The following is a 22,708-nucleotide window of genomic DNA, read 5'->3' on the forward strand; positions in this document are numbered from 1 at the left end:
CCTTTGCACCCCAGTATCTACTTTCACATTCATCTTCTGCACATCTACCATTCCAGTGTTTAATTGCTATATTGTAATTACTTTGCCACCATGGCCTATTTATTGCCTTAGTTCACTTATTTTACCTAATTTGCCATCACTGTATATAGACTTTTTGTTTTCCTTTTTCTACTGTAATATTGACTGTATGTTTTGTTCATTCCATGTGTAACTATGTGTTGTATGTGTCGAACTGCTATGCTTTATCTTGGCCAGGTCGCAGTTGCAAATGAGAACTTGTTCTTAACTAGACTACCTGGTTAAATAAAGGTGAAATAAAAAAATGTTTAAAAAAATACATTTTTCTGGCCTAAATTAAAAACCACAGGCCAAATCCAGAACTACACAACACAGAGTGAAACCCTCTGTATTTTCAAGTATTGTGGCTTGTGCTGACTTAAATCTGCTTGACAATCAGAGACAATGTTTGAATATTGCTGTCCATCAATGACTCCCAAACCAAATTTACTGAGCTTGAGCTATTTGGACAAAAACAATGGGTATGTGTTAGCCTAAGAGTTGTGCAAAGTTAGTAGAATCTTATTCAAAATGATTCACAGCTGTAGTGCTTCCACCAAGCATTACCTCTAGGGTGTGAAGACATTCGCAATCAAGACATCTTTTTTTGTTTAATTCAATTGGAAAAAAATTATATAATTGTTCTTTCACTTTGAAAATGTGAAAATGAGTTGGTTGTGTAGATCAGCAGGACAAAATCTAATGTATTTCCTTATTGGATTTAATTTTAAGCTGAAATAGCCGAATCCACTAATTTGAAGGGGTGTCCACAGACTTTTGTATATATTGTATATATAGAGATGAAAATCCAACTGATGAACAGACACTGTAGAATACCTGGTGTTAAAAAAAGGTGGACATAGTGGTTCTATTTTGGAAGGTGACGAGGATGTCTCTGCAGTGCATTATGGGTGATTTCTCACAACCTTATCTGCATTTAAGCTCTCCTCCCTCTATACTGCAGCTTACTGTGCCTTTACACTCTCCTACTCTTCCTCCTATCTAACTCAGGTTGTCCCTTATTTGCTTCAGATATGACCTGACCACGACATATGTTCCCATACATTTCCTCCTCTTCACCATTAGAGGAATCTTTCGGCTCAGAAAGCATTGTCACCTCATCCACTGCAGTTTCTGCTGTGTTGTGCTGCTCGGACTGTCCCAGTGGGGCCTCTGTAGACTCCTGGACACTGAGGGCAGAATTAGTCACGCCCTGTAGCTCTGGCAGCGCAGAATCCTTTGCAACTTCTTCTTCCCCGTCACTCTCGTGCCCTGCCTGGGATTCTTCCAAGACTTTAGCTCCATGGTCTTCAGCGGGATCCCCCTGCTCCAGAGCAGGATTGGCCTCCTTCTTCTCATCCCCTCCCTCGATACTACCTGTGGAGTGCAGGCGGATCACTGTGTACTCTGTCGTTTTGGAGGCGACTCTCCTGATCTCTCCCTCCCCCTCCCCCCGCTCGGCCACCTTGGCCTGGAGTTTGGAGAAGTTCAAGGTGGCGTAGTAGAGGAGGTCTGTGTCGTCAATTTCCCTGTCCACTGTCCTGTTGGGCCCGAGGGCCTCGTCCAGCATGGCTTTATTGGCATAGACATTGTCTTCTTCCTGAAAGAGGGTCTGAGGGGTAAGCATCACATTAGAGAGGTTTATACGTTTATTGGCCAAGTTTTTTTATGTGGACTCCTACTGGCTGTAACTTCCTGGTGTCCACACAAAACAATGCAAAACAATCATATGAGCAAGTCAACCACTGGATAGGAAAGAGATAGTTGTTAGGTAGTTGTTTAACATGAGATCCAGACAATATGGTTGCAAAAGACTTGATTACAGTAATGTACCACCGCACCCTAAACTGACTTGAGTTCCTCTTCATGCACACTGTTGACTTTTGCATTTTCACAGCCAAGCTACCTCTAATCTTTCACTGCAACAAAAATACCAGTGCTGAAATGTGTGCGGCATCTAGGATATGTAATAGGGTGTTCATGCACGCTCCTCTGTGAGATATGTACACTGCTCAAAAAAATAAAGGGAACACTTAAACAACACAATGTAACTACAAGTCAATCACACTTCTGTGAAATCAAACTGTCCACTTAGGAAGCAACACTGATTGACAATAAATTTCACATGCTGTTGTGCAAATGGAATAGCCAACAGGTGGAAACTATAGGCAATAAGCAAGACACCCCCAATAAAGGAGTGGTTCTGCAGGTGGAGACCACAGACCACTTTTCAGTTCCTATGCTTCCTGGCTGATGTTTTGGTCACTTTTGAGTGCCGGCGGTGCTTTCACTCTAGTGGTAGCATGAGACGGAGTCTACAACCCACACAAGTGGCTCAGGTAGTGCAGCTCATCCAGGATGGCACATCAATGCGAGCTGTGGAAAGAAGGTTTGCTGTGTCTGTCAGCGTAGTGTCCAGAGCATGGAGGCGCTATCAGGAGACAGGCCAGTACATCAGGAGACGTGGAGGAGGCCGTAGGAGGGCAACAACCCAGCAGCAGGACCGCTACCTCCACCTTTCTGCAAGGAGGAGCAGGAGGAGCACTGCCAGAGCCCTGCAAAATGACCTCCAGCAGGCCACAAATGTGCATGTGTCTGCTCAAACAGTCAGAAACAGACTCCATGAGGGTGGTATGAGGGCCCGACGTCCACAGGTGGGGGTTGTGCTTACAGCCCAACACCGTGCAGGACGTTTGGCATTTGCCAGAGAACACCAAGATTGGCAAATTTGCCACTGGTGCCCTGTGCTCTTCACAGATGAAAGCAGGTTCACACTGAGCACGTGACAGACGTGACACGAGTCTGGAGACGCCGTGGAGGATGTTCTGCTGCCTGCAACATCCTCCAGCATGACCGGTTTGGCGGTGGGTCAGTCATGGTGTGGGGTGGCATTTCTTTGGGGGGCCGCACAGCCCTCCATGTGCTCGCTAGAGGTAGCCTGACTGCCATTAGGTAGCGAGATGAGATCCTCAGACCCCTTGTGAGACCATATGCTAGTGCGGTTGGGCCTGGGTTCCTCCTAATGCAAGACAATGCTGGACCTCATGTGGCTGGAGTGTGTCAGCAGTTCCTGCAAGAGGAAGGCATTGATGCTATGGACTGGCCCGCCCGTTCTCCAGACCTGAATCCTATTGAGCACATCTGGGACATCATGTCTCGCTCCATCCACCAATGCCACGTTGCACCACAGACTGTCCAGGAGTTGGCGGATGCTTTAGTCCAGGTCTGGGAGGAGATCGCTCAGGAGATCATCTGCCATCTCATCAGGAGCCTGCCCAGGCGTTGTAGGGAGGTCATACAGGCACGTGGAGGCCACACACACTACTGAGCCTCATTTTGACTTGTTTTAAGGACATTACATCAAAGTTGGATCAGCCTGTAGTGTGGTTTTCCACTTTAATTTTGAGTGTGACTCCAAATCCAGACCTCCATGGGTTGATAAATTGGATTTCCATTGATTATTTTTGTGTGATTTTGTTGTCAGCACATTCAACTATGTAAAGAAAAAAGTATTTAACAAGATTATTTCTTTCATTCAGATCTAGGATGTGTTGTTTAAGTGTTCCCTTTATTTTTTGGAGCAGTGTATATCAAAGCCTTTCCACATAGACTGTAAGCAAATACGCGTGCAATGTCGGAATGTCAGTGTAGTTACTTACCTCATCAGTCACTATGAACTCTGCTGAGTCCTTCTGTCTTTTGTTTGGTGACTGCCTGGCTCTCCTATGCCTGAGAGCAAAACAACAGAGATGTTAAGATAATGGCGTCAAATACCAGTCCAGCCCCTGTGTCAGTCACTTACTTGCAGATGAGAAGCAGTGGGATGCATAAGAGCATCATCACTCCTGCCCCCATACCAGCCCCGATCAACAGAGAGAGAAGATGGAAACCTGTGCAATCACAACATAGAGCAAACAAATGAGGTGTAAAACAAGCACCACAATTCCTTCTTTGTACTAAAAATCCTTCTTATTTTGGCAATGTGAGAGCTTGGGACTATAAGGTTCTTGTTTCAAAAAGATGATTCTGAGATAATTGTCTGTAAAGTTCCGAACCGTCATTGGTTTGAATTGTGTCAGCCATTTTTATCTTGTATTCTTTTGAACTTAACAACATGAATAGGGGTATTTTTGAACACAGAACATTGAACAGAACAAGGCTATGTCAATAATTACATTTTGACAAAAATACAGATAGAACCTTATAGTTCCAAGCTCTTGAATGGTTAGTGGGACCGGGGAACTGTTAGGAACTAATTGTGGTGTAGAGCAGGACAAATGTCTCCTAACTGTACCTTCATATGTTTTCATTGGTGTTAAGTCAAATGAGAAGCTGTCAAAAGCATCAAAGTTGGAGCTGAGGCAGACCAGACTCGGTATTTCCTCTTCCTGTGATTGGTGGATGGTGAGGGAGCTCCTCAGGCCTGTTCGGCCCATTGGCTCCTCCCTGATGATGGTGTTAGAGGAGTGATTGACAGACTCTCCAGCCAGTTGCCACACCAGTGTGGGAGCAGGGTTTCCATAGCTATCACAGAAACATCTGATCTGAGATGTAGCTGAAATCCTGATGCAGTGAGAGGTGTTCTGGATCTCTGAAGCAACTACAGCGAACAGAAAGGGAGGACACAATTAATCTTAATAGTTCATTCAGATTAATGAGTGATTGTGATTCATAATCAGTAGAATAAATACTGTACAGTACATACACGTTACATCGATACTGATGGCTTCAGAGATCTGCAGTCCATGGACATTCTGAGCCTCACAGTAGTACTGTTCATTTGAAAGCCTGGTTACATTGAAGATGTTGAGGTCCTCTTCAGACCCGACAATGTCCTTCTCACTTCCCTCAAATCTGTACCAGGTGTAGTTCTTCACTGCTGGGTTGCCATTGCTGCTGCAAGTCAGAGTCACAGAACTGCCCTCTACCACTGAACCAGAGGGACTGACTGACACTGAGGTGTTCTTGGGAGAGTCTGAGGGAGAGCGCACAGAAAGTTGTCAAATTCTATAGAAATAATTAACTTATCATACATGAATCAAATTTACCATGCATGAATCAACTTACAAAGAACAGCGACTGTCAGATAAGTTTTGGATGATTTATCACTCTTGCCAGCTTGTCGTTTGTACAGCGCAGTGCAGGAGATCTTCTCTCCATGGTGGACATGTGAAGCGGTGAAGTTCAGGAGAGAAGTTATGACTTGATTCGGAGTCTCCTGCAAATCCTCCACACTGTCACTCAGTGTGGGGGTCCATGTCAGAGTTGGAGGAAGTGAGGGACAGGGGGCAGCAGCAGAGCAGATCAAACTCACTGAGGTCCCCTCCATCACATTTACTGTTGCTGGACTTAGAGTGGGTTTGGATGGATTTTCTGAGGGAGTAAAAAAAAAATGTTTTATTACATGAGCAGTGCATTAAATACAGCCAGTTCAAACCTGCAACTTAAATGAACACAACACAACACAAAACTAGCATATTCTAATGATACTCTACCTTTTACATTAATTGTGACAGGTTCTGGAAAACTATATTTCAGAGGATTGTCACAGTCAATTCTGAATGAAAAGTAGTCATTGAAAGAAGATAAGTCATTCAGGATTGTGGTGCATTCCTTCTGCTGCAAGTTCCCAGTTAGATTCCCTTGAATTTTGTTTAAGCCTTTTCCTGTCAGACTAGAATCAAACACTTGTACTCCTGCCCATCCTTTCTTCCATATTCCTTTACATGAAGTTGTGAGGAATGACTCAAATCCAGATTGCAGTGTAAATGAGCAGGGAATGGCCACACAAGATCCACTCAGAGCCTTTATATTCTGAGGCAACAGAGATGCAAAATCTAGGCACAGAACACCTGAAATACACAACAACAAAATATTAGACTGGGGTGTTAGGTTGTTTTCAACTTCACTAGGGTGTTGTTTTGTCCTACAAACTGCCCAAAAAATATGCTGGCTAGTTATTTAGCGATGTGCAGAACAATCTGGCTAGCATTTTGGGGGGACGTAGCAATGCTAGTAGACCTGGATTGTATGAACTATCCCTTTAAAGGCCCAGTGCAAACGTTTTTATCTCAATATCAAATTATTTCTGGGTAACAATAAAGCAATGTACTGTAATATTTAAAAAAATGTTTTTTACAATTTATGTTTCAAGCAAGAATTTTGCTAGGACTGTCTGGGAGTGGGGAAGGGTACAAAATGGTGCATTAACCACAGTGTGGATCAATCCACCTGAGCAGAGAAGGGATATGTAACCTTAAAACTAAGTTATTGGCAGAGAGGTTTGAAACGCTCTTTGTTATTTGTCTATTAACTTTACCCCCCTGGTGATGTCACTAGGCATGACAAAACTCCACCCATGCAAAACCTGCTGATTAGAAGGTCCTGTATTTCAACCAGCAACTTTGGTGAAATAACACTGATCACATTTTTACAGTGTTAGTTTCACCAGCTGTTGTATAAATATGATACAAAACACAGGAAAAACTGAATGTTGACTGCGCTGGGCTTTTAATAAGTATCAGAACACTAATCATGTTTCCATCCACAGTTTGTATGCGAGTAAAGTTATACCGTATTACAACAAAAAATCATGATGGCAGTAGTGAGATCATTATTGGCGACAGATTTTCATGCGAATATTTTAAAATCCGATAAAGAAAATATGCATTTTCCTACCAGTGGTGTGTTTCGGATAAAAATCAGTGCATGATGACAGTGCACACAAAATGTACATTTTCGCTTAAATTTTCATGTACCAAATCAAAATCTAAAGTTCATAGTGTTTCCATCGCATTTTCAACTCATATTTTCTTTATGCAGATTTTTAAATATTCACATGAAAATCTGTCGCCAATTGGATGGGAACCTAGCTAAAGATAACCTAACAAATGTAAATGGTAAAGTGCAATGGGATATACAAGACAGCAGTGCATCAGACCCAGCCTTTCCCACAGCGACCCACCTTGCAGCAGACCACCAATGAGGATGAGTCTTTCAGCTCCTGTGATGTGCATGATTCTCTGTATCAGAAAGGGCCGGATGAGCTCACCTGATATGAAACACTGTCTGGACAGACAGACAGACATACATGTTCAGTACAGAGGCAGCACACACACTTCATTACACTGTCTTCATTTTTTTAAACATGAAACCAACAGTGAAAATAACTTTTAAATAAAGTTAAACACATCAAAATGTTGACATTTTAGTTTTGATTTGTCATTGATTCCATACAGATTTTGATTTTAGGGAACTGAAACAACATTGACCCTATTCTCCACAAGAAAGTCTGAGTTTTCTTGCTTTTTTATTTGACATGTTGGCTACACTACAAACATTTGTATCATAATGAGATTAGAATCATAGTAATATGAGCATATTTCTCACATAATAAATATAGAATAAAAAATACATTATTTCATTATACCCTGAAGCCAATGAAGCTGTGTTGATTCTGAGTAAGTATAAATACCTAAATGAAGCATAATAAAGTCAAACAGGTTCATATTTTGGGTGTAGATTCATTTCCATTGAAAATACTGACCAATACAAATGAATGAAGCATAAAGAGCTGTGAGCTGATTAGGTTGATATTTGTGCTAATCTAGATGTAGCCTACACCTGAACCACTAAAGAAAATGTAGCCTAGTTGAACTTGACAATATCTACAATTCCATTTTAATTAGATGCTATCAATATCTGAAATGTGTTCCCAAATACAACTCATCCGAAAATATCAACACGTGGGGACACATGTACATAAACTTTAAAATGCTTCACTCCACAGTACAAAATTTGGACAGTCACATGAATTACCATAACAGAAAAAGTACAAACAGAAATTGTGTCTTCGACCTCTTACCAGTATTCACGCGATGGTCATCTGTTCAAATCCAATGCACAATTCAGGCTATATAAATGACACCTGAAGTGGTGTTCTGTTGTCAAGCTGCCTGTCACTGCAGACATTCAGAAGAAGTGCCACTTCTGTTTGCAAGACACAGAATTTTCCTTCATTGAATAAGCGTCAACCCACAAGCACTAGCCTTCATCTGTAGTATCAAATGATCATCAGATTTTCTTTTCAATCACATTTACTAGTTAAATATATCAAGCTTCACAAGGAAGGCAACATCCTCTGATTCTAGATTAATCACATGCAGACATATAATCCAGTGACCTGTAAATTACACAGAAAGCTATAGCCCCTTGCAATATCTCTTTATTTCTCTTTTTTAAACATTTTTTTCTTTTAAAGGAACACAAGCCAACAGTAATTCATCCAGAGATTTAAATCCACTAATGTAATGATATAGTTTCAAGTCTATTTTTACAGCGAGTTCCAGTTCTAGTTTAACTGCTCAAGACATGTGGCTGAAGGAAATGACAAGTTTGATATGTTGCATAACTTGTTACTTTCCATAGTTACTACTCAATGTGCTACCATTCAAAGAAGAAGTAAAAGCAAACTTTAATGTGGATATCATAAACGTACAATTCAAAGGGCTTAGAAAGAGAGAAATTACATGAAGAAATTAATAAAAGTCTCTTTGATGATGAATTTATATTAATGTTACTCTACACAATATATTAACCCTTCAGTGTTGAGGAGATAATATACATATATATATACAGGACCTATCAAAAGTTTGGACACACCTACTCATTAATGGGTCTTTCTTTATTTTTACTATTTTCTGCAATGTAGAATAATAGTGAAGATATCAAAACTATGAAATAACACATGGAATCATGTAGTAACCAAACAAAGTGTTAAACAAATCAAAATACATGGACATGATATGCAAACATGATTGTCATTGAATAATAGCCATTTAGCTGGCAGGTGTCTTCACTGACATTATCAATCTCTCCCTGACCCAGTCTGTAATACCTACAAGAACGCCAAGGTAACCTGTCTAAATGACTACCGCCCTGTAGTACTCACATTTGTAGCCATGAAATGCTTTCAAAGGCTGGTCATGGCTCACATCAACACCATTATCCCAGACACCATGGGCACACTCCATTTCGCATACTGCATTAACAGATTTGTGCACGGGGGCACTGTCATACTGAAGCAGGAAAGGGCCTTCCCCAAACTGTTGCCACAAAGTTGGAAGAACAGAATCGTCTAGATTGCCATTGTATGCTGTAGCTTTACGATTTCCCTTCATTGGAACAGAGGGGCCTAGCCCGAACCATGAAAAACAGCCCCAGACCATTATTCCTCCTCCACCAAACTTTACAGTTGGCACTATGCATTGGGTCATGTAGCATTGTCCTGGCTTATGCTAAACCCAGATTTGTCCGTCGGACTGCCAGATGATGAAGCTTCATCACTCCAGAGAATCCGTTTCCACGCAGAGCTTTACACCACTTCACCCAACGCTTGGCATTGTGCATGGTGAAATTAGACTTGTGTGCTGCTGCTCAGCCATGGAAACCCGACAAACAGTTATTGAGCTCACGTTGCTTCCAGAGGTAGTTTGGAACTTGGTAGTGAGTGTTGCAACCAAGGACAAACGTTTTTTACACGCTACGTGCTTCAGCACTCTGCGGTCCCGTTCTGTGAGCTTGTGTGGCCTACCACCTTGTGGCTGAGCCATTGTTGCTCCTAGATGTTTCCACTTCACAAAATAACAGCACTTACAGTTGACCAGGGCGAGTTAGAACAGAAGTCGCACAGGGAGGGTAAAGCAAAGGGGAGGGTCACGTGAAAATATTTTTTAGGTTTTTAATGACATCCTGTCTCCCCCAATTGTTTTTTTACGGTCCCTTACTGTCATGTGTGCATACATTTTACATACAGTTTGTCCCGGGAACCAAACCCACTATCCTGATGCCATGCTGTACCAACTGAGTTGCATAGGACCACAAGTGAAGAACTATCTAGTACAATTAACCAAGTAATCATCATCATCCTAATCATCATCAAGAAATGAATACATGTGATATGATTACAAAATGAATATACAAACGTGAAATAAAATCTGAAATACAGATGAACTGAAAGAAACATAAAGGGTGGAAATGGATGGTAAAACCAAAATATTTGGAGATGACAAAGTGAAAAGCTTGATTTAAGCTTGTTATTTACATGTATCTGATAAGTTAAAAAGATTCTGATGAGGTGTATTACCATGGTCCCTGTATTCACATCTCTCAGGTAGAGACGAAACCGTGAATCCAGAGTTACGCTCATGGTGTTACTGCCGCTGTCCCCTCTGCAGTGTTCACATATCACTACCACTGGTCTCTCTGAGCTTCTCTGCTGCCACACTCTTTCCTCTAACACACACACACACACACACACATCACAAACACATGCACGTTCGCACATATGGACACACAGACACACAAACACACACAGATGTGCGCACACACACACATTCACACACACACACATATACGTTATTTGTGGTCAAACAAATGTTACTTGTATACACAATTCCATTAGTGCTAGAACTACAGGGATTTTTTTTGGTATGCAAATCACTAATACCAGCCTAAAGAGTGCTCTCACCTGTATGACCTCATAAGTAGAGGTCACGTTGGAGATCTGTAGTGTGGCGTATGTGTCACCTACTGCCTGTTGGCAGACATGGGGACATGTCACACAGTAAGTGCCTCACACATAATACAGTATTTCTTAGCAAAAGCACAATAAAAAGAAAACACAAGACTATTACCATGCTTTTTCAAAGTAACTATAATAAGTTACCTATTACTGTCTTCAAAACTTGTAAAACAAAAAGAAAATGACAAAGTATTATTATGTAATTTCTAGGTCATTCCAAAGTATTTTCTGTACTGTAAACTAGTGTTACCGACATACCTTCAGTCCTCTGGATAATCTGATAGTGAACAGAGATGATGACAAAGATTAGAACAGGAAATATTGAAACTGATATATTACCATATGGATATATTCATCTCTCATTGACAGACTACCAATGACCAAATTACGCTGGATTTTAGTTCTGGGTTAACCAAGATTATATTAAAGACTATTTCTGAAGAATGTCCATGAAATAATGAAATACAAGATTCTACTTGCTTAGCAATTACAGTAAATCCATTTTACCTGATATATTTATAGACTCCGAAGATGACTGTTAGAATCCACAATACAATGACCACTCCACAGATTATGGATGGAACTGATGTTTGAGCGACAAGACATGTTTGAGTTACTTTGTTAGTTACCAAATCCACTTTCTCTATACTTTATGTATGTTTACCAATAGTCTTTGTAATGAATTTATACAGGTAATAGCATAATCGTTAAATTGTAGAATTGCTTAAAATGTCATTAACTTCATCTTCATGAATTTAATTGTTTAATTATACACAACAACCTGTTTAACCAATGATGGAAAAAAAGTACCATTTCATTGTTACAGCAGTAGGCCTACCTGTAGTTATGGAGGGGTAATGGGGAAAATACACAAAGATGTTGGTCCTATCTTTGCCATAGCTATTTTGTGCTTCACAGCAGAACAGTCCACTCTCACTGATATCCTGCAGAACCAGAAACTGAGATCTAGACTCCATTGGGACCATCTTGCGCTCATTGACTCTGTACCAGGTGTAGTTCTTCACTGGTGGGTTGGCATTGCTGCTGCAAGTCAGAGTCAAAGAGCTGCCCCCTACTACTGAACCAGAGGTAAGGACTGACACTGAGGTGTTCTTGGGAGGGGCTGGGGAAAAGAAACATTAGATATTGTATGTCAAGAGTCATTTTAGTGTGTGTTATGATACTGTCTATAGTTTAAACTATTGTTCATATTTGGTTTCATTGTGTACATACACATTCCATCTAGTTGAATGACAGATGAGTTCTCAGTTCCATGGTCATTGATGGATTCACAGTAGAAATAACTATCATCTGCTGGTACCTGGACAGTTAGCATTCTGCTAGCCCCCACTGTTGAAACCTGTTCTCCAATAACTCTGTACCAGTTGTAGCGCCCCACTGCTGGGTTGGCATTGCTGCTGCAAGTCAGAGTCACAGAACTGCCCTCTACCACTGAACCAGAGGGACTGACTGACACTGAGGTGTTCTTGGGAGAGTCTGAGGGAGAGCGCACAGAAAGTTGTCAAATTCTATAGAAATAATTAACTTACCATACATGAATCAAACTTACCATGCATGAATCAACTTACAAAGAACAGCGACTGTCAGATAAGTTTCGGATGATTTATCACTCTTGCCAGCTTGTCGTTTGTACAGCGCAGTGCAGGAGATCTTCTCTCCATGGTGGACATGTGAAGCGGTGAAGTTCAGGAGAGAAGTTATGACTTGATTCGGAGTCTCCTGCAAATCCTCCACACTGTCACTCAGTGTGGGGGTCCATGTCAGAGTTGGAGGAAGTGAGGGACAGGGGGCAGCAGCAGAGCAGATCAAACTCACTGAGGTCCCCTCCATCACATTTACTGTTGCTGGACTTAGAGTGGGTTTGGATGGATTTTCTGAGGGAGTAAAAAAAAAATGTTTTATTACATGAGCAGTGCATTAAATACAGCCAGTTCAAACCTGCAACTTAAATGAACACAACACAACACAAAACTAGCATATTCTAATGATACTCTACCTTTTACATTAATTGTGACAGGTTCTGGAAAACTATATTTCAGAGGATTGTCACAGTCAATTTTGAATGAAAAGTAGTCATTGAAAGAAGATAAGTCATTCAGGATTGTGGTGCATTCCTTCTGCTGCAAGTTCCCAGTTAGATTCCCTTGAATTTTGTTTAAGCCTTTTCCTGTCAGACTAGAATCAAACACTTGTACTCCTGCCCATCCTTTCTTCCATATTCCTTTACATGAAGTTGTGAGGAATGACTCAAATCCAGATTGCAGTGTAAATGAGCAGGGAATGGCCACACAAGATCCACTCAGAGCCTTTATATTCTGAGGCAACAGAGATGCAAAATCTAGGCACAGAACACCTGAAATACACAACAACAAAATATTAGACTGGGGTGTTAGGTTGTTTTCAACTTCACTAGGGTGTTGTTTTGTCCTACAAACTGCCCAAAAATATGCTGGCTAGTTATTTAGCGATGTGCAGAACAATCTGGCTAGCATTTTGGGGGGACGTAGCAATGCTAGTAGACCTGGATTGTATGAACTATCCCTTTAAAGGCCCAGTGCAAACGTTTTTATCTCAATATCAAATTATTTCTGGGTAACAATAAAGCAATGTACTGTAATATTTAAAAAGAATGTTTTTTACAATTTATGTTTCAAGCAAGAATTTTGCTAGGACTGTCTGGGAGTGGGGAAGGGTACAAAATGGTGCATTAACCACAGTGTGGATCAATCCACCTGAGCAGAGAAGGGATATGTAACCTTAAAACTAAGTTATTGGCAGAGAGGTTTGAAACGCTCTTTGTTATTTGTCTATTAACTTTACCCCCCTGGTGATGTCACTAGGCATGACAAAACTCCACCCATGCAAAACCTGCTGATTAGAAGGTCCTGTATTTCAACCAGCAACTTTGGTGAAATAACACTGATCACATTTTTACAGTGTTAGTTTCACCAGCTGTTGTATAAATATGATACAAAACACAGGAAAAACTGAATGTTGACTGCGCTGGGCTTTTAATAAGTATCAGAACACTAATCATGTTTCCATCCACAGTTTGTATGCGAGTAAAGTCATATCGTATTACAACAAAAAATCAGGATGGCAGTAGCGAGGTCTATTGGCGACAGATTTTCATACGAATATTATAAAATCCGATAAAGAAAATATGCATTTTCCTACCAGTGGTGTGTTTCGGATAAAAATCAGTGCATGATGACAGTGCACACAAAATGTAAATTTTCGCTTAAATTTTCATGTACCAAATCAAAATCTAAAGTTCATAGTGTTTCCATCGCATTTTCAACTCATATTTTCTTTATGCAGATTTTTAAATATTCACATGAAAATCTGTCGCCAATTGGATGGGAACCTAGCTAAAGATAACCTAACAAATGTAAATGGTAAAGTGCAATGGGATATACAAGACAGCAGTGCATCAGACCCAGCCTTTCCCACAGCGACCCACCTTGCAGCAGACCACCAATGAGGATGAGTCTTTCAGCTCCTGTGATGTGCATGATTCTCTGTATCAGAAAGGGCCGGATGAGCTCACCTGATATGAAACACTGTCTGGACAGACAGACAGACATGTTCAGTACAGAGGCAGCACACACACTTCATTACACTGTCTTCATTTTTTAAAACATGAAACCAACAGTGAAAATAACTTTGAAATAAAGTTAAACACATCAAAATGTTGACATTTTAGTTTTGATTTGTCATTGATTCCATACAGATTTTGATTTTAGGGAACTGAAACAACATTGACCCTATTCTCCACAAGAAAGTCTGAGTTTTCTTGCTTTTTTATTTGACATGTTGGCTACACTACAAACATTTGTATCATAATGAGATTAGAATCATAGTAATATGAGCATATTTCTCACATAATAAATATAGAATAAAAAATACATTATTTCATTATACCCTGAAGCCAATGAAGCTGTGTTGATTCTGAGTAAGTATAAATACCTAAATGAAGCATAATAAAGTCAAACAGGTTCATATTTTGGGTGTAGATTCATTTCCATTGAAAATACTGACCAATACAAATGAATGAAGCATAAAGAGCTGTGAGCTGATTAGGTTGATATTTGTGCTAATCTAGATGTAGCCTACACCTGAACCACTAAAGAAAATGTAGCCTAGTTGAACTTGACAATATCTACAATTCCATTTTAATTAGATGCTATCAATATCTGAAATGTGTTCCCAAATACAACTCATCCGAAAATATCAACACGTGGGGACACATGTACATAAACTTTAAAATGCTTCACTCCACAGTACAAAATTTGGACAGTCACATGAATTACCATAACAGAAAAAGTACAAACAGAAATTGTGTCTTCGACCTCTTACCAGTATTCACGCGATGGTCATCTGTTCAAATCCAATGCACAATTCAGGCTATATAAATGACACCTGAAGTGGTGTTCTGTTGTCAAGCTGCCTGTCACTGCAGACATTCAGAAGAAGTGCCACTGCTGTTTGCAAGACACAGAATTTTCCTTCATTGAATAAGCGTCAACCCACAAGCACTAGCCTTCATCTGTAGTATCAAATGATCATCAGATTTTCTTTTCAATCACATTTACTAGTTAAATATATCAAGCTTCACAAGGAAGGCAACATCCTCTGATTCCAGATTAAATACATGCAGACATATAATCCAGTGACCTGTAAATTACACAGAAAGCTATAGCCCCTTGCAATATCTCTTTATTTCTCTTTTTTAAACATTTTTTTCTTTTAAAGGAACACAAGCCAACAGTAATTCATCCAGAGATTTAAATCCACTAATGTAATGATATAGTTTCAAGTCTATTTTTACAGCGAGTTCCAGTTCTAGTTTAACTGCTCAAGACATGTGGCTGAAGGAAATGACAAGTTTGATATATTGCATAACTTGTTACTTTCCATAGTTACTACTCAATGTGCTACCATTCAAAGAAGAAGTAAAAGCAAACTTTAATGTGGATATCATAAACGTACAATTCAAAGGGCTTAGAAAGAGAGAAATTACATGAAGAAATTAATAAAAGTCTCTTTGATGATGAATTTATATTAATGTTACTCTACACAATATATTAACCCTTCAGTGTTGAGGAGATAATATACATATATATATACAGGACCTATCAAAAGGTTGGACACACCTACTCATTAATGGGTCTTTCTTTATTTTTACTATTTTCTGCAATGTAGAATAATAGTGAAGATATCAAAACTATGAAATAACACATGGAATCATGTAGTAACCAAACAAAGTGTTAAACAAATCAAAATACATGGACATGATATGCAAACATGATTGTCATTGAATAATAGCCATTTAGCTGGCAGGTGTCTTCACTGACATTATCAATCTCTCCCTGACCCAGTCTGTAATACCTACAAGAACGCCAAGGTAACCTGTCTAAATGACTACCGCCCTGTAGTACTCACATTTGTAGTCATGAAATGCTTTCAAAGGCTGGTCATGGCTCACATCAACACCATTATCCCAGACACCATGGGCACACTCCATTTCGCATACTGCATTAACAGATTTGTGCACGGGTGCACTGTCATACTGAAGCAGGAAAGGGCCTTCCCCAAACTGTTGCCACAAAGTTGGAAGAACAGAATCGTCTAGATTGCCATTGTATGCTGTAGCTTTACGATTTCCCTTCATTGGAACAGAGGGGCCTAGCCCGAACCATGAAAAACAGCCCCAGACCATTATTCCTCCTCCACCAAACTTTACAGTTGGCACTATGCATTGGGTCATGTAGCATTGTCCTGGCTTATGCTAAACCCAGATTTGTCCGTCGGACTGCCAGATGATGAAGCTTCATCACTCCAGAGAATCCGTTTCCACGCAGAGCTTTACACCACTTCACCCAACGCTTGGCATTGTGCATGGTGAAATTAGACTTGTGTGCTGCTGCTCAGCCATGGAAACCCGACAAACAGTTATTGAGCTCACGTTGCTTCCAGAGGTAGTTTGGAACTTGGTAGTGAGTGTTGCAACCAAGGACAAACGTTTTTTACACGCTACGTGCTTCAGCACTCTGCGGTCCCGTTCTGTGAGCTTGTGTGGCCTACCACCTTGTGGCTGAGCCATTGTTGCTCCTAGATGTTTCCACTTCACAAAATAACAGCACTTACAGTTGACCAGGGCGAGTTAGAACAGAAGTCGCACAGGGAGGGTAAAGCAAAGGGGAGGGTCACGTGAAAATATTTTTTAGGTTTTTAATGACATCCTGTCTCCCCCAATTGTTTTTTACGGTCCCTTACTGTCATGTGTGCATACATTTTACATACAGTTTGTCCCGGGAACCAAACCCACTATCCTGATGCCATGCTGTACCAACTGAGTTGCATAGGACCACAAGTGAAGAACTATCTAGTACAATTAACCAAGTAATCATCATCATCCTAATCATCATCAAGAAATGAATACATGTGATATGATTACAAAATGAATATACAAACGTGAAATAAAATCTGAAATACAGATGAACTGAAAGAAACATAAAGGGTGGAAATGGATGGTAAAACCAAAATATTTGGAGATGACAAAGTGAAAAGCTTGATTTAAGCTTGTTATTTACATGTATCTGATAAGTTAAAAAGATTCTGATGAGGTGTACTACCACGTTCCCTGTATTCACGTCTCTCAGGTAGAGACGAAACCGTGAATCCAGAGTTACGCTCATGGTGTTACTGCCGCTGTCCCCTCTGCAGTGTTCACATATCACTACCACTGGTCTCTCTGAGCTTCTCTGCTGCCACACTCTTTCCTCTAACACACACACACACACACACATCACAAACACATGCACGTTCGCACATATGGACACACAGACACACAAACACACACAGATGTGCGCACACACACACATTCACACACACACACATATACGTTATTTGTGGTCAAACAAATGTTACTTGTATACACAATTCCAATAGTGCTAGAACTGCAGGGATTTTTTTTGGTATGCAAATCACTAATACCAGCCTAAAGAGTGCTCTCACCTGTATGACCTCATAAGTAGAGGTCACGTTGGAGATCTGTAGTGTGGCGTATGTGTCACCTACTGCCTGTTGGCAGACATGGGGACATGTCACACAGTAAGTGCCTCACACATAATACAGTATTTCTTAGCAAAAGCACAATAAAAAGAAAACACAAGACTATTACCATGCTTTTTCAAAGTAACTACAATAAGTTACCTATTACTGTCTTCAAAACTTGTAAAATAAAAAGAAAATGACAAAGTATTATTATGTAATTTCTAGGTCATTCCAAAGTATTTTCTGTACTGTAAACTAGTGTTACCGACATACCTTCAGTCCTCTGGATAATCTGATAGTGAACAGAGATGATGACAAAGATTAGAACAGGAAATATTGAAACTGATATATTACCATATGGATATATTCATCTCTCATTGACAGACTATCAATGACCAAATGACGCTGGATTTTAGTTCTGGGTTAACCAAGATTATATTAAAGACTATTTCTGAAGAATGTCCATGAAATAATGAAATACAAGATTCTACTTGCTTAGCAATTACAGTAAATCCATTTTACCTGATATATTTATAGACTCCGAAGATGACTGTTAGAATCCACAATACAATGACCACTCCACAGATTATGGATGGAACTGATGTTTGAGCGACAAGACATGTTTGAGTTACTTTGTTAGTTACCAAATCCACTTTCTCTATACTTTATGTATGTTTACCAATAGTCTTTGTAATGAATTTATACAGGTAATAGCATAATCGTTAAATTGTAGAATTGCTTAAAATGTCATTAACTTCATCTTCATGAATTTAATTGTTTAATTATACACAACAACCTGTTTAACCAATGATGGAAAAAAAGTACCATTTCATTGTTACAGCAGTAGGCCTACCTGTAGTTATGGAGGGGTAATGGGGAAAATACACAAAGATGTTGGTCCTATCTTTGCCATAGCTATTTTGTGCTTCACAGCAGAACAGTCCACTCTCACTGATATCCTGCAGAACCAGAAACTGAGATCTAGACTCCATTGGGACCATCTTGCGCTCATTGACTCTGTACCAGGTGTAGTTCTTCACTGGTGGGTTGGCATTGCTGCTGCAAGTCAGAGTCAAAGAGCTGCCCCCTACTACTGAACCAGAGGTAAGGACTGACACTGAGGTGTTCTTGGGAGGGGCTGGGGAAAAGAAACATTAGATATTGTATGTCAAGAGTCATTTTAGTGTGTGTTATGATACTGTCTATAGTTTAAACTATTGTTCATATTTGGTTTCATTGTGTACATACACATTCCATCTAGTTGAATGACAGATGAGTTCTCAGTTCCATGGTCATTGATGGATTCACAGTAGAAATAACTATCATCTGCTGGTACCTGGACAGTTAGCATTCTGCTAGCCCCCACTGTTGAAACCTGTTCTCCAATAACTCTGTACCAGTTGTAGCGCCCCACTGCTGGGTTGGCATTGCTGCTGCAAGTCAGAGTCACAGAACTGCCCTCTACCACTGAACCAGAGGGACTGACTGACACTGAGGTGTTCTTGGGAGAGTCTGAGGGAGAGCGCACAGAAAGTTGTCAAATTCTATAGAAATAATTAACTTACCATACATGAATCAAACTTACCATGCATGAATCAACTTACAAAGAACAGCGACTGTCAGATAAGTTTCGGATGATTTATCACTCTTGCCAGCTTGTCGTTTGTACAGCGCAGTGCAGGAGATCTTCTCTCCATGGTGGACATGTGAAGCGGTGAAGTTCAGGAGAGAAGTTATGACTTGATTCGGAGTCTCCTGCAAATCCTCCACACTGTCACTCAGTGTGGGGGTCCATGTCAGAGTTGGAGGAAGTGAGGGACAGGGGGCAGCAGCAGAGCAGATCAAACTCACTGAGGTCCCCTCCATCACATTTACTGTTGCTGGACTTAGAGTGGGTTTGGATGGATTTTCTGAGGGAGTAAAAAAAAAATGTTTTATTACATGAGCAGTGCATTAAATACAGCCAGTTCAAACCTGCAACTTAAATGAACACAACACAACACAAAACTAGCATATTCTAATGATACTCTACCTTTTACATTAATTGTGACAGGTTCTGGAAAACTATATTTCAGAGGATTGTCACAGTCAATTTTGAATGAAAAGTAGTCATTGAAAGAAGATAAGTCATTCAGGATTGTGGTGCATTCCTTCTGCTGCAAGTTCCCAGTTAGATTCCCTTGAATTTTGTTTAAGCCTTTTCCTGTCAGACTAGAATCAAACACTTGTACTCCTGCCCATCCTTTCTTCCATATTCCTTTACATGAAGTTGTGAGGAATGACTCAAATCCAGATTGCAGTGTAAATGAGCAGGGAATGGCCACACAAGATCCACTCAGAGCCTTTATATTCTGAGGCAACAGAGATGCAAAATCTAGGCACAGAACACCTGAAATACACAACAACAAAATATTAGACTGGGGTGTTAGGTTGTTTTCAACTTCACTAGGGTGTTGTTTTGTCCTACAAACTGCCCAAAAATATGCTGGCTAGTTATTTAGCGATGTGCAGAACAATCTGGCTAGCATTTTGGGGGGACGTAGCAATGCTAGTAGACCTGGATTGTATGAACTATCCCTTTAAAGGCCCAGTGCAAACGTTTTTATCTCAATATCAAATTATTTCTGGGTAACAATAAAGCAATGTACTGTAATATTTAAAAAAAATGTTTTTTACAATTTATGTTTCAAGCAAGAATTTTGCTAGGACTGTCTGGGAGTGGGGAAGGGTACAAAATGGTGCATTAACCACAGTGTGGATCAATCCACCTGAGCAGAGAAGGGATATGTAACCTTAAAACTAAGTTATTGGCAGAGAGGTTTGAAACGCTCTTTGTTATTTGTCTATTAACTTTACCCCCCTGGTGATGTCACTAGGCATGACAAAACTCCACCCATGCAAAACCTGCTGATTAGAAGGTCCTGTATTTCAACCAGCAACTTTGGTGAAATAACACTGATCACATTTTTACAGTGTTAGTTTCACCAGCTGTTGTATAAATATGATACAAAACACAGGAAAAACTGAATGTTGACTGCGCTGGGCTTTTAATAAGTATCAGAACACTAATCATGTTTCCATCCACAGTTTGTATGCGAGTAAAGTCATACCGTATTACAACAAAAAATCAGGATGGCAGTAGCGAGGTCTATTGGCGACAGATTTTCATACGAATATTATAAAATCCGATAAAGAAAATATGCATTTTCCTACCAGTGGTGTGTTTCGGATAAAAATCAGTGCATGATGACAGTGCACACAAAATGTAAATTTTCGCTTAAATTTTCATGTACCAAATCAAAATCTAAAGTTCATAGTGTTTCCATCGCATTTTCAACTCATATTTTCTTTATGCAGATTTTTAAATATTCACATGAAAATCTGTCGCCAATTGGATGGGAACCTAGCTAAAGATAACCTAACAAATGTAAATGGTAAAGTGCAATGGGATATACAAGACAGCAGTGCATCAGACCCAGCCTTTCCCACAGCGACCCACCTTGCAGCAGACCACCAATGAGGATGAGTCTTTCAGCTCCTGTGATGTGCATGATTCTCTGTATCAGAAAGGGCCGGATGAGCTCACCTGATATGAAACACTGTCTGGACAGACAGACAGACATGTTCAGTACAGAGGCAGCACACACACTTCATTACACTGTCTTCATTTTTTAAAACATGAAACCAACAGTGAAAATAACTTTGAAATAAAGTTAAACACATCAAAATGTTGACATTTTAGTTTTGATTTGTCATTGATTCCATACAGATTTTGATTTTAGGGAACTGAAACAACATTGACCCTATTCTCCACAAGAAAGTCTGAGTTTTCTTGCTTTTTATTTGACATGTTGGCTACACTACAAACATTTGTATCATAATGAGATTAGAATCATAGTAATATGAGCATATTTCTCACATAATAAATATAGAATAAAAATACATTATTTCATTATACCCTGAAGCCAATGAAGCTGTGTTGATTCTGAGTAAGTATAAATACCTAAATGAAGCATAATAAAGTCAAACAGGTTCATATTTTGGGTGTAGATTCATTTCCATTGAAAATACTGACCAATACAAATGAATGAAGCATAAAGAGCTGTGAGCTGATTAGGTTGATATTTGTGCTAATCTAGATGTAGCCTACACCTGAACCACTAAAGAAAATGTAGCCTAGTTGAACTTGACAATATCTACAATTCCATTTTAATTAGATGCTATCAATATCTGAAATGTGTTCCCAAATACAACTCATCCGAAAATATCAACACGTGGGGACACATGTACATAAACTTTAAAATGCTTCACTCCACAGTACAAAATTTGGACAGTCACATGAATTACCATAACAGAAAAAGTACAAACAGAAATTGTGTCTTCGACCTCTTACCAGTATTCACGCGATGGTCATCTGTTCAAATCCAATGCACAATTCAGGCTATATAAATGACACCTGAAGTGGTGTTCTGTTGTCAAGCTGCCTGTCACTGCAGACATTCAGAAGAAGTGCCACTGCTGTTTGCAAGACACAGAATTTTCCTTCATTGAATAAGCGTCAACCCACAAGCACTAGCCTTCATCTGTAGTATCAAATGATCATCAGATTTTCTTTTCAATCACATTTACTAGTTAAATATATCAAGCTTCACAAGGAAGGCAACATCCTCTGATTCCAGATTAAATACATGCAGACATATAATCCAGTGACCTGTAAATTACACAGAAAGCTATAGCCCCTTGCAATATCTCTTTATTTCTCTTTTTTAAACATTTTTTTCTTTTAAAGGAACACAAGCCAACAGTAATTCATCCAGAGATTTAAATCCACTAATGTAATGATATAGTTTCAAGTCTATTTTTACAGCGAGTTCCAGTTCTAGTTTAACTGCTCAAGACATGTGGCTGAAGGAAATGACAAGTTTGATATATTGCATAACTTGTTACTTTCCATAGTTACTACTCAATGTGCTACCATTCAAAGAAGAA

At 39.7% G+C, this 22,708-nt stretch overlaps 3 protein-coding genes across 6 annotated transcripts; all 3 read right to left on the reverse strand.

Annotated features, from left to right (window-relative positions):
* Positions 1-325: 325 nt before the first annotated feature.
* Positions 326-9,487, reverse strand: LOC106582593 (vascular cell adhesion protein 1). 2 transcript variants are annotated; one of them, XM_045703771.1, is made up of 9 exons: positions 7,922-9,487; positions 7,022-7,125; positions 5,553-5,909; positions 5,125-5,430; positions 4,763-5,032; positions 4,352-4,657; positions 3,860-3,947; positions 3,717-3,786; positions 326-1,669 (listed from the first exon to the last, which is right to left on the reverse strand). In XM_045703771.1, the coding sequence occupies exons 2-9, from the start codon at positions 7,071-7,073 to the stop codon at positions 1,034-1,036; spliced, it is 2,085 nt and encodes a 694-aa protein (XP_045559727.1). In that variant the 5' UTR covers positions 7,074-7,125; positions 7,922-9,487; the 3' UTR covers positions 326-1,033. The 2 variants fall into 2 exon arrangements, with proteins under 2 accessions (XP_045559727.1, XP_014021301.1); XM_014165826.2 differs by lacking the exon at positions 5,553-5,909.
* Positions 9,488-9,782: 295 nt separating this feature from the next.
* LOC106600191 (sialoadhesin) lies at positions 9,783-15,285 on the reverse strand. The gene is made up of 10 exons (XM_045703800.1): positions 15,020-15,285; positions 14,124-14,227; positions 12,657-13,013; positions 12,229-12,534; positions 11,873-12,136; positions 11,478-11,762; positions 11,147-11,222; positions 10,898-10,916; positions 10,586-10,651; positions 9,783-10,350 (listed from the first exon to the last, which is right to left on the reverse strand). Exons 2-10 carry the CDS (start codon positions 14,173-14,175, stop codon positions 10,306-10,308), a joined length of 1,470 nt encoding a protein of 489 aa, XP_045559756.1. The 5' UTR covers positions 14,176-14,227; positions 15,020-15,285; the 3' UTR covers positions 9,783-10,305.
* A 1,437-nt stretch (positions 15,286-16,722) lies between these two features.
* LOC123729282 (B-cell receptor CD22) lies at positions 16,723-22,380 on the reverse strand. 3 transcript variants are annotated; one of them, XM_045703794.1, is made up of 10 exons: positions 22,113-22,378; positions 21,219-21,322; positions 19,752-20,108; positions 19,324-19,629; positions 18,968-19,231; positions 18,573-18,857; positions 18,242-18,317; positions 17,993-18,011; positions 17,681-17,746; positions 16,736-17,447 (listed from the first exon to the last, which is right to left on the reverse strand). In XM_045703794.1, the coding sequence occupies exons 2-10, from the start codon at positions 21,268-21,270 to the stop codon at positions 17,403-17,405; spliced, it is 1,470 nt and encodes a 489-aa protein (XP_045559750.1). In that variant the 5' UTR covers positions 21,271-21,322; positions 22,113-22,378; the 3' UTR covers positions 16,736-17,402. The 3 variants fall into 3 exon arrangements, with proteins under 3 accessions (XP_045559752.1, XP_045559750.1, XP_045559753.1); XM_045703796.1 differs by lacking the exon at positions 19,752-20,108 and having other exon boundaries at positions 16,723-17,447; positions 22,113-22,380; XM_045703797.1 differs by lacking the exons at positions 16,736-17,447; positions 17,681-17,746; positions 17,993-18,011; positions 18,242-18,317 and having other exon boundaries at positions 18,594-18,857; positions 19,056-19,231; positions 22,113-22,375.
* Between the last annotated feature and the right edge of the window lie 328 nt (positions 22,381-22,708).

The sequence above is a fragment of the Salmo salar genome, chromosome ssa02, assembly GCF_905237065.1.
Source record: "Salmo salar chromosome ssa02, Ssal_v3.1, whole genome shotgun sequence".
NCBI classification, from domain to species: Eukaryota; Metazoa; Chordata; class Actinopteri; order Salmoniformes; family Salmonidae; genus Salmo; species Salmo salar.

Bases quoted from the DNA above. Each gene is read 5' to 3' on its own strand.
- LOC106582593 (XM_045703771.1), bottom strand. From the start codon at position 7,073: ATGCACATCACAGGAGCTGAAAGACTCATCCTCATTGGTGGTCTGCTG. The intron at 4,658-4,762 runs GTATGTACTGTA...TGTTCGCTGTAG, and splicing joins CATCAGTATCGATGTAACGT to TTGCTTCAGAGATCCAGAAC. The intron at 3,787-3,859 runs GTAAGTGACTGA...TTTTGCTCTCAG, and splicing joins CCACTGCTTCTCATCTGCAA to GCATAGGAGAGCCAGGCAGT.
- LOC106600191 (XM_045703800.1), bottom strand. From the start codon at position 14,175: ATGCACATCACAGGAGCTGAAAGACTCATCCTCATTGGTGGTCTGCTG. The intron at 13,014-14,123 runs GTGGGTCGCTGT...TGTGTATTTCAG, and splicing joins CATTGGTGGTCTGCTGCAAG to GTGTTCTGTGCCTAGATTTT. The intron at 12,535-12,656 runs GTAGAGTATCAT...TTACTCCCTCAG, and splicing joins TGTCACAATTAATGTAAAAG to AAAATCCATCCAAACCCACT.
- LOC123729282 (XM_045703794.1), bottom strand. From the start codon at position 21,270: ATGCACATCACAGGAGCTGAAAGACTCATCCTCATTGGTGGTCTGCTG. The intron at 19,232-19,323 runs GTAAGTTGATTC...GCTCTCCCTCAG, and splicing joins TCTGACAGTCGCTGTTCTTT to ACTCTCCCAAGAACACCTCA. The intron at 18,318-18,572 runs GTAGGCCTACTG...CTCAAACATCAG, and splicing joins TTACCCCTCCATAACTACAG to TTCCATCCATAATCTGTGGA.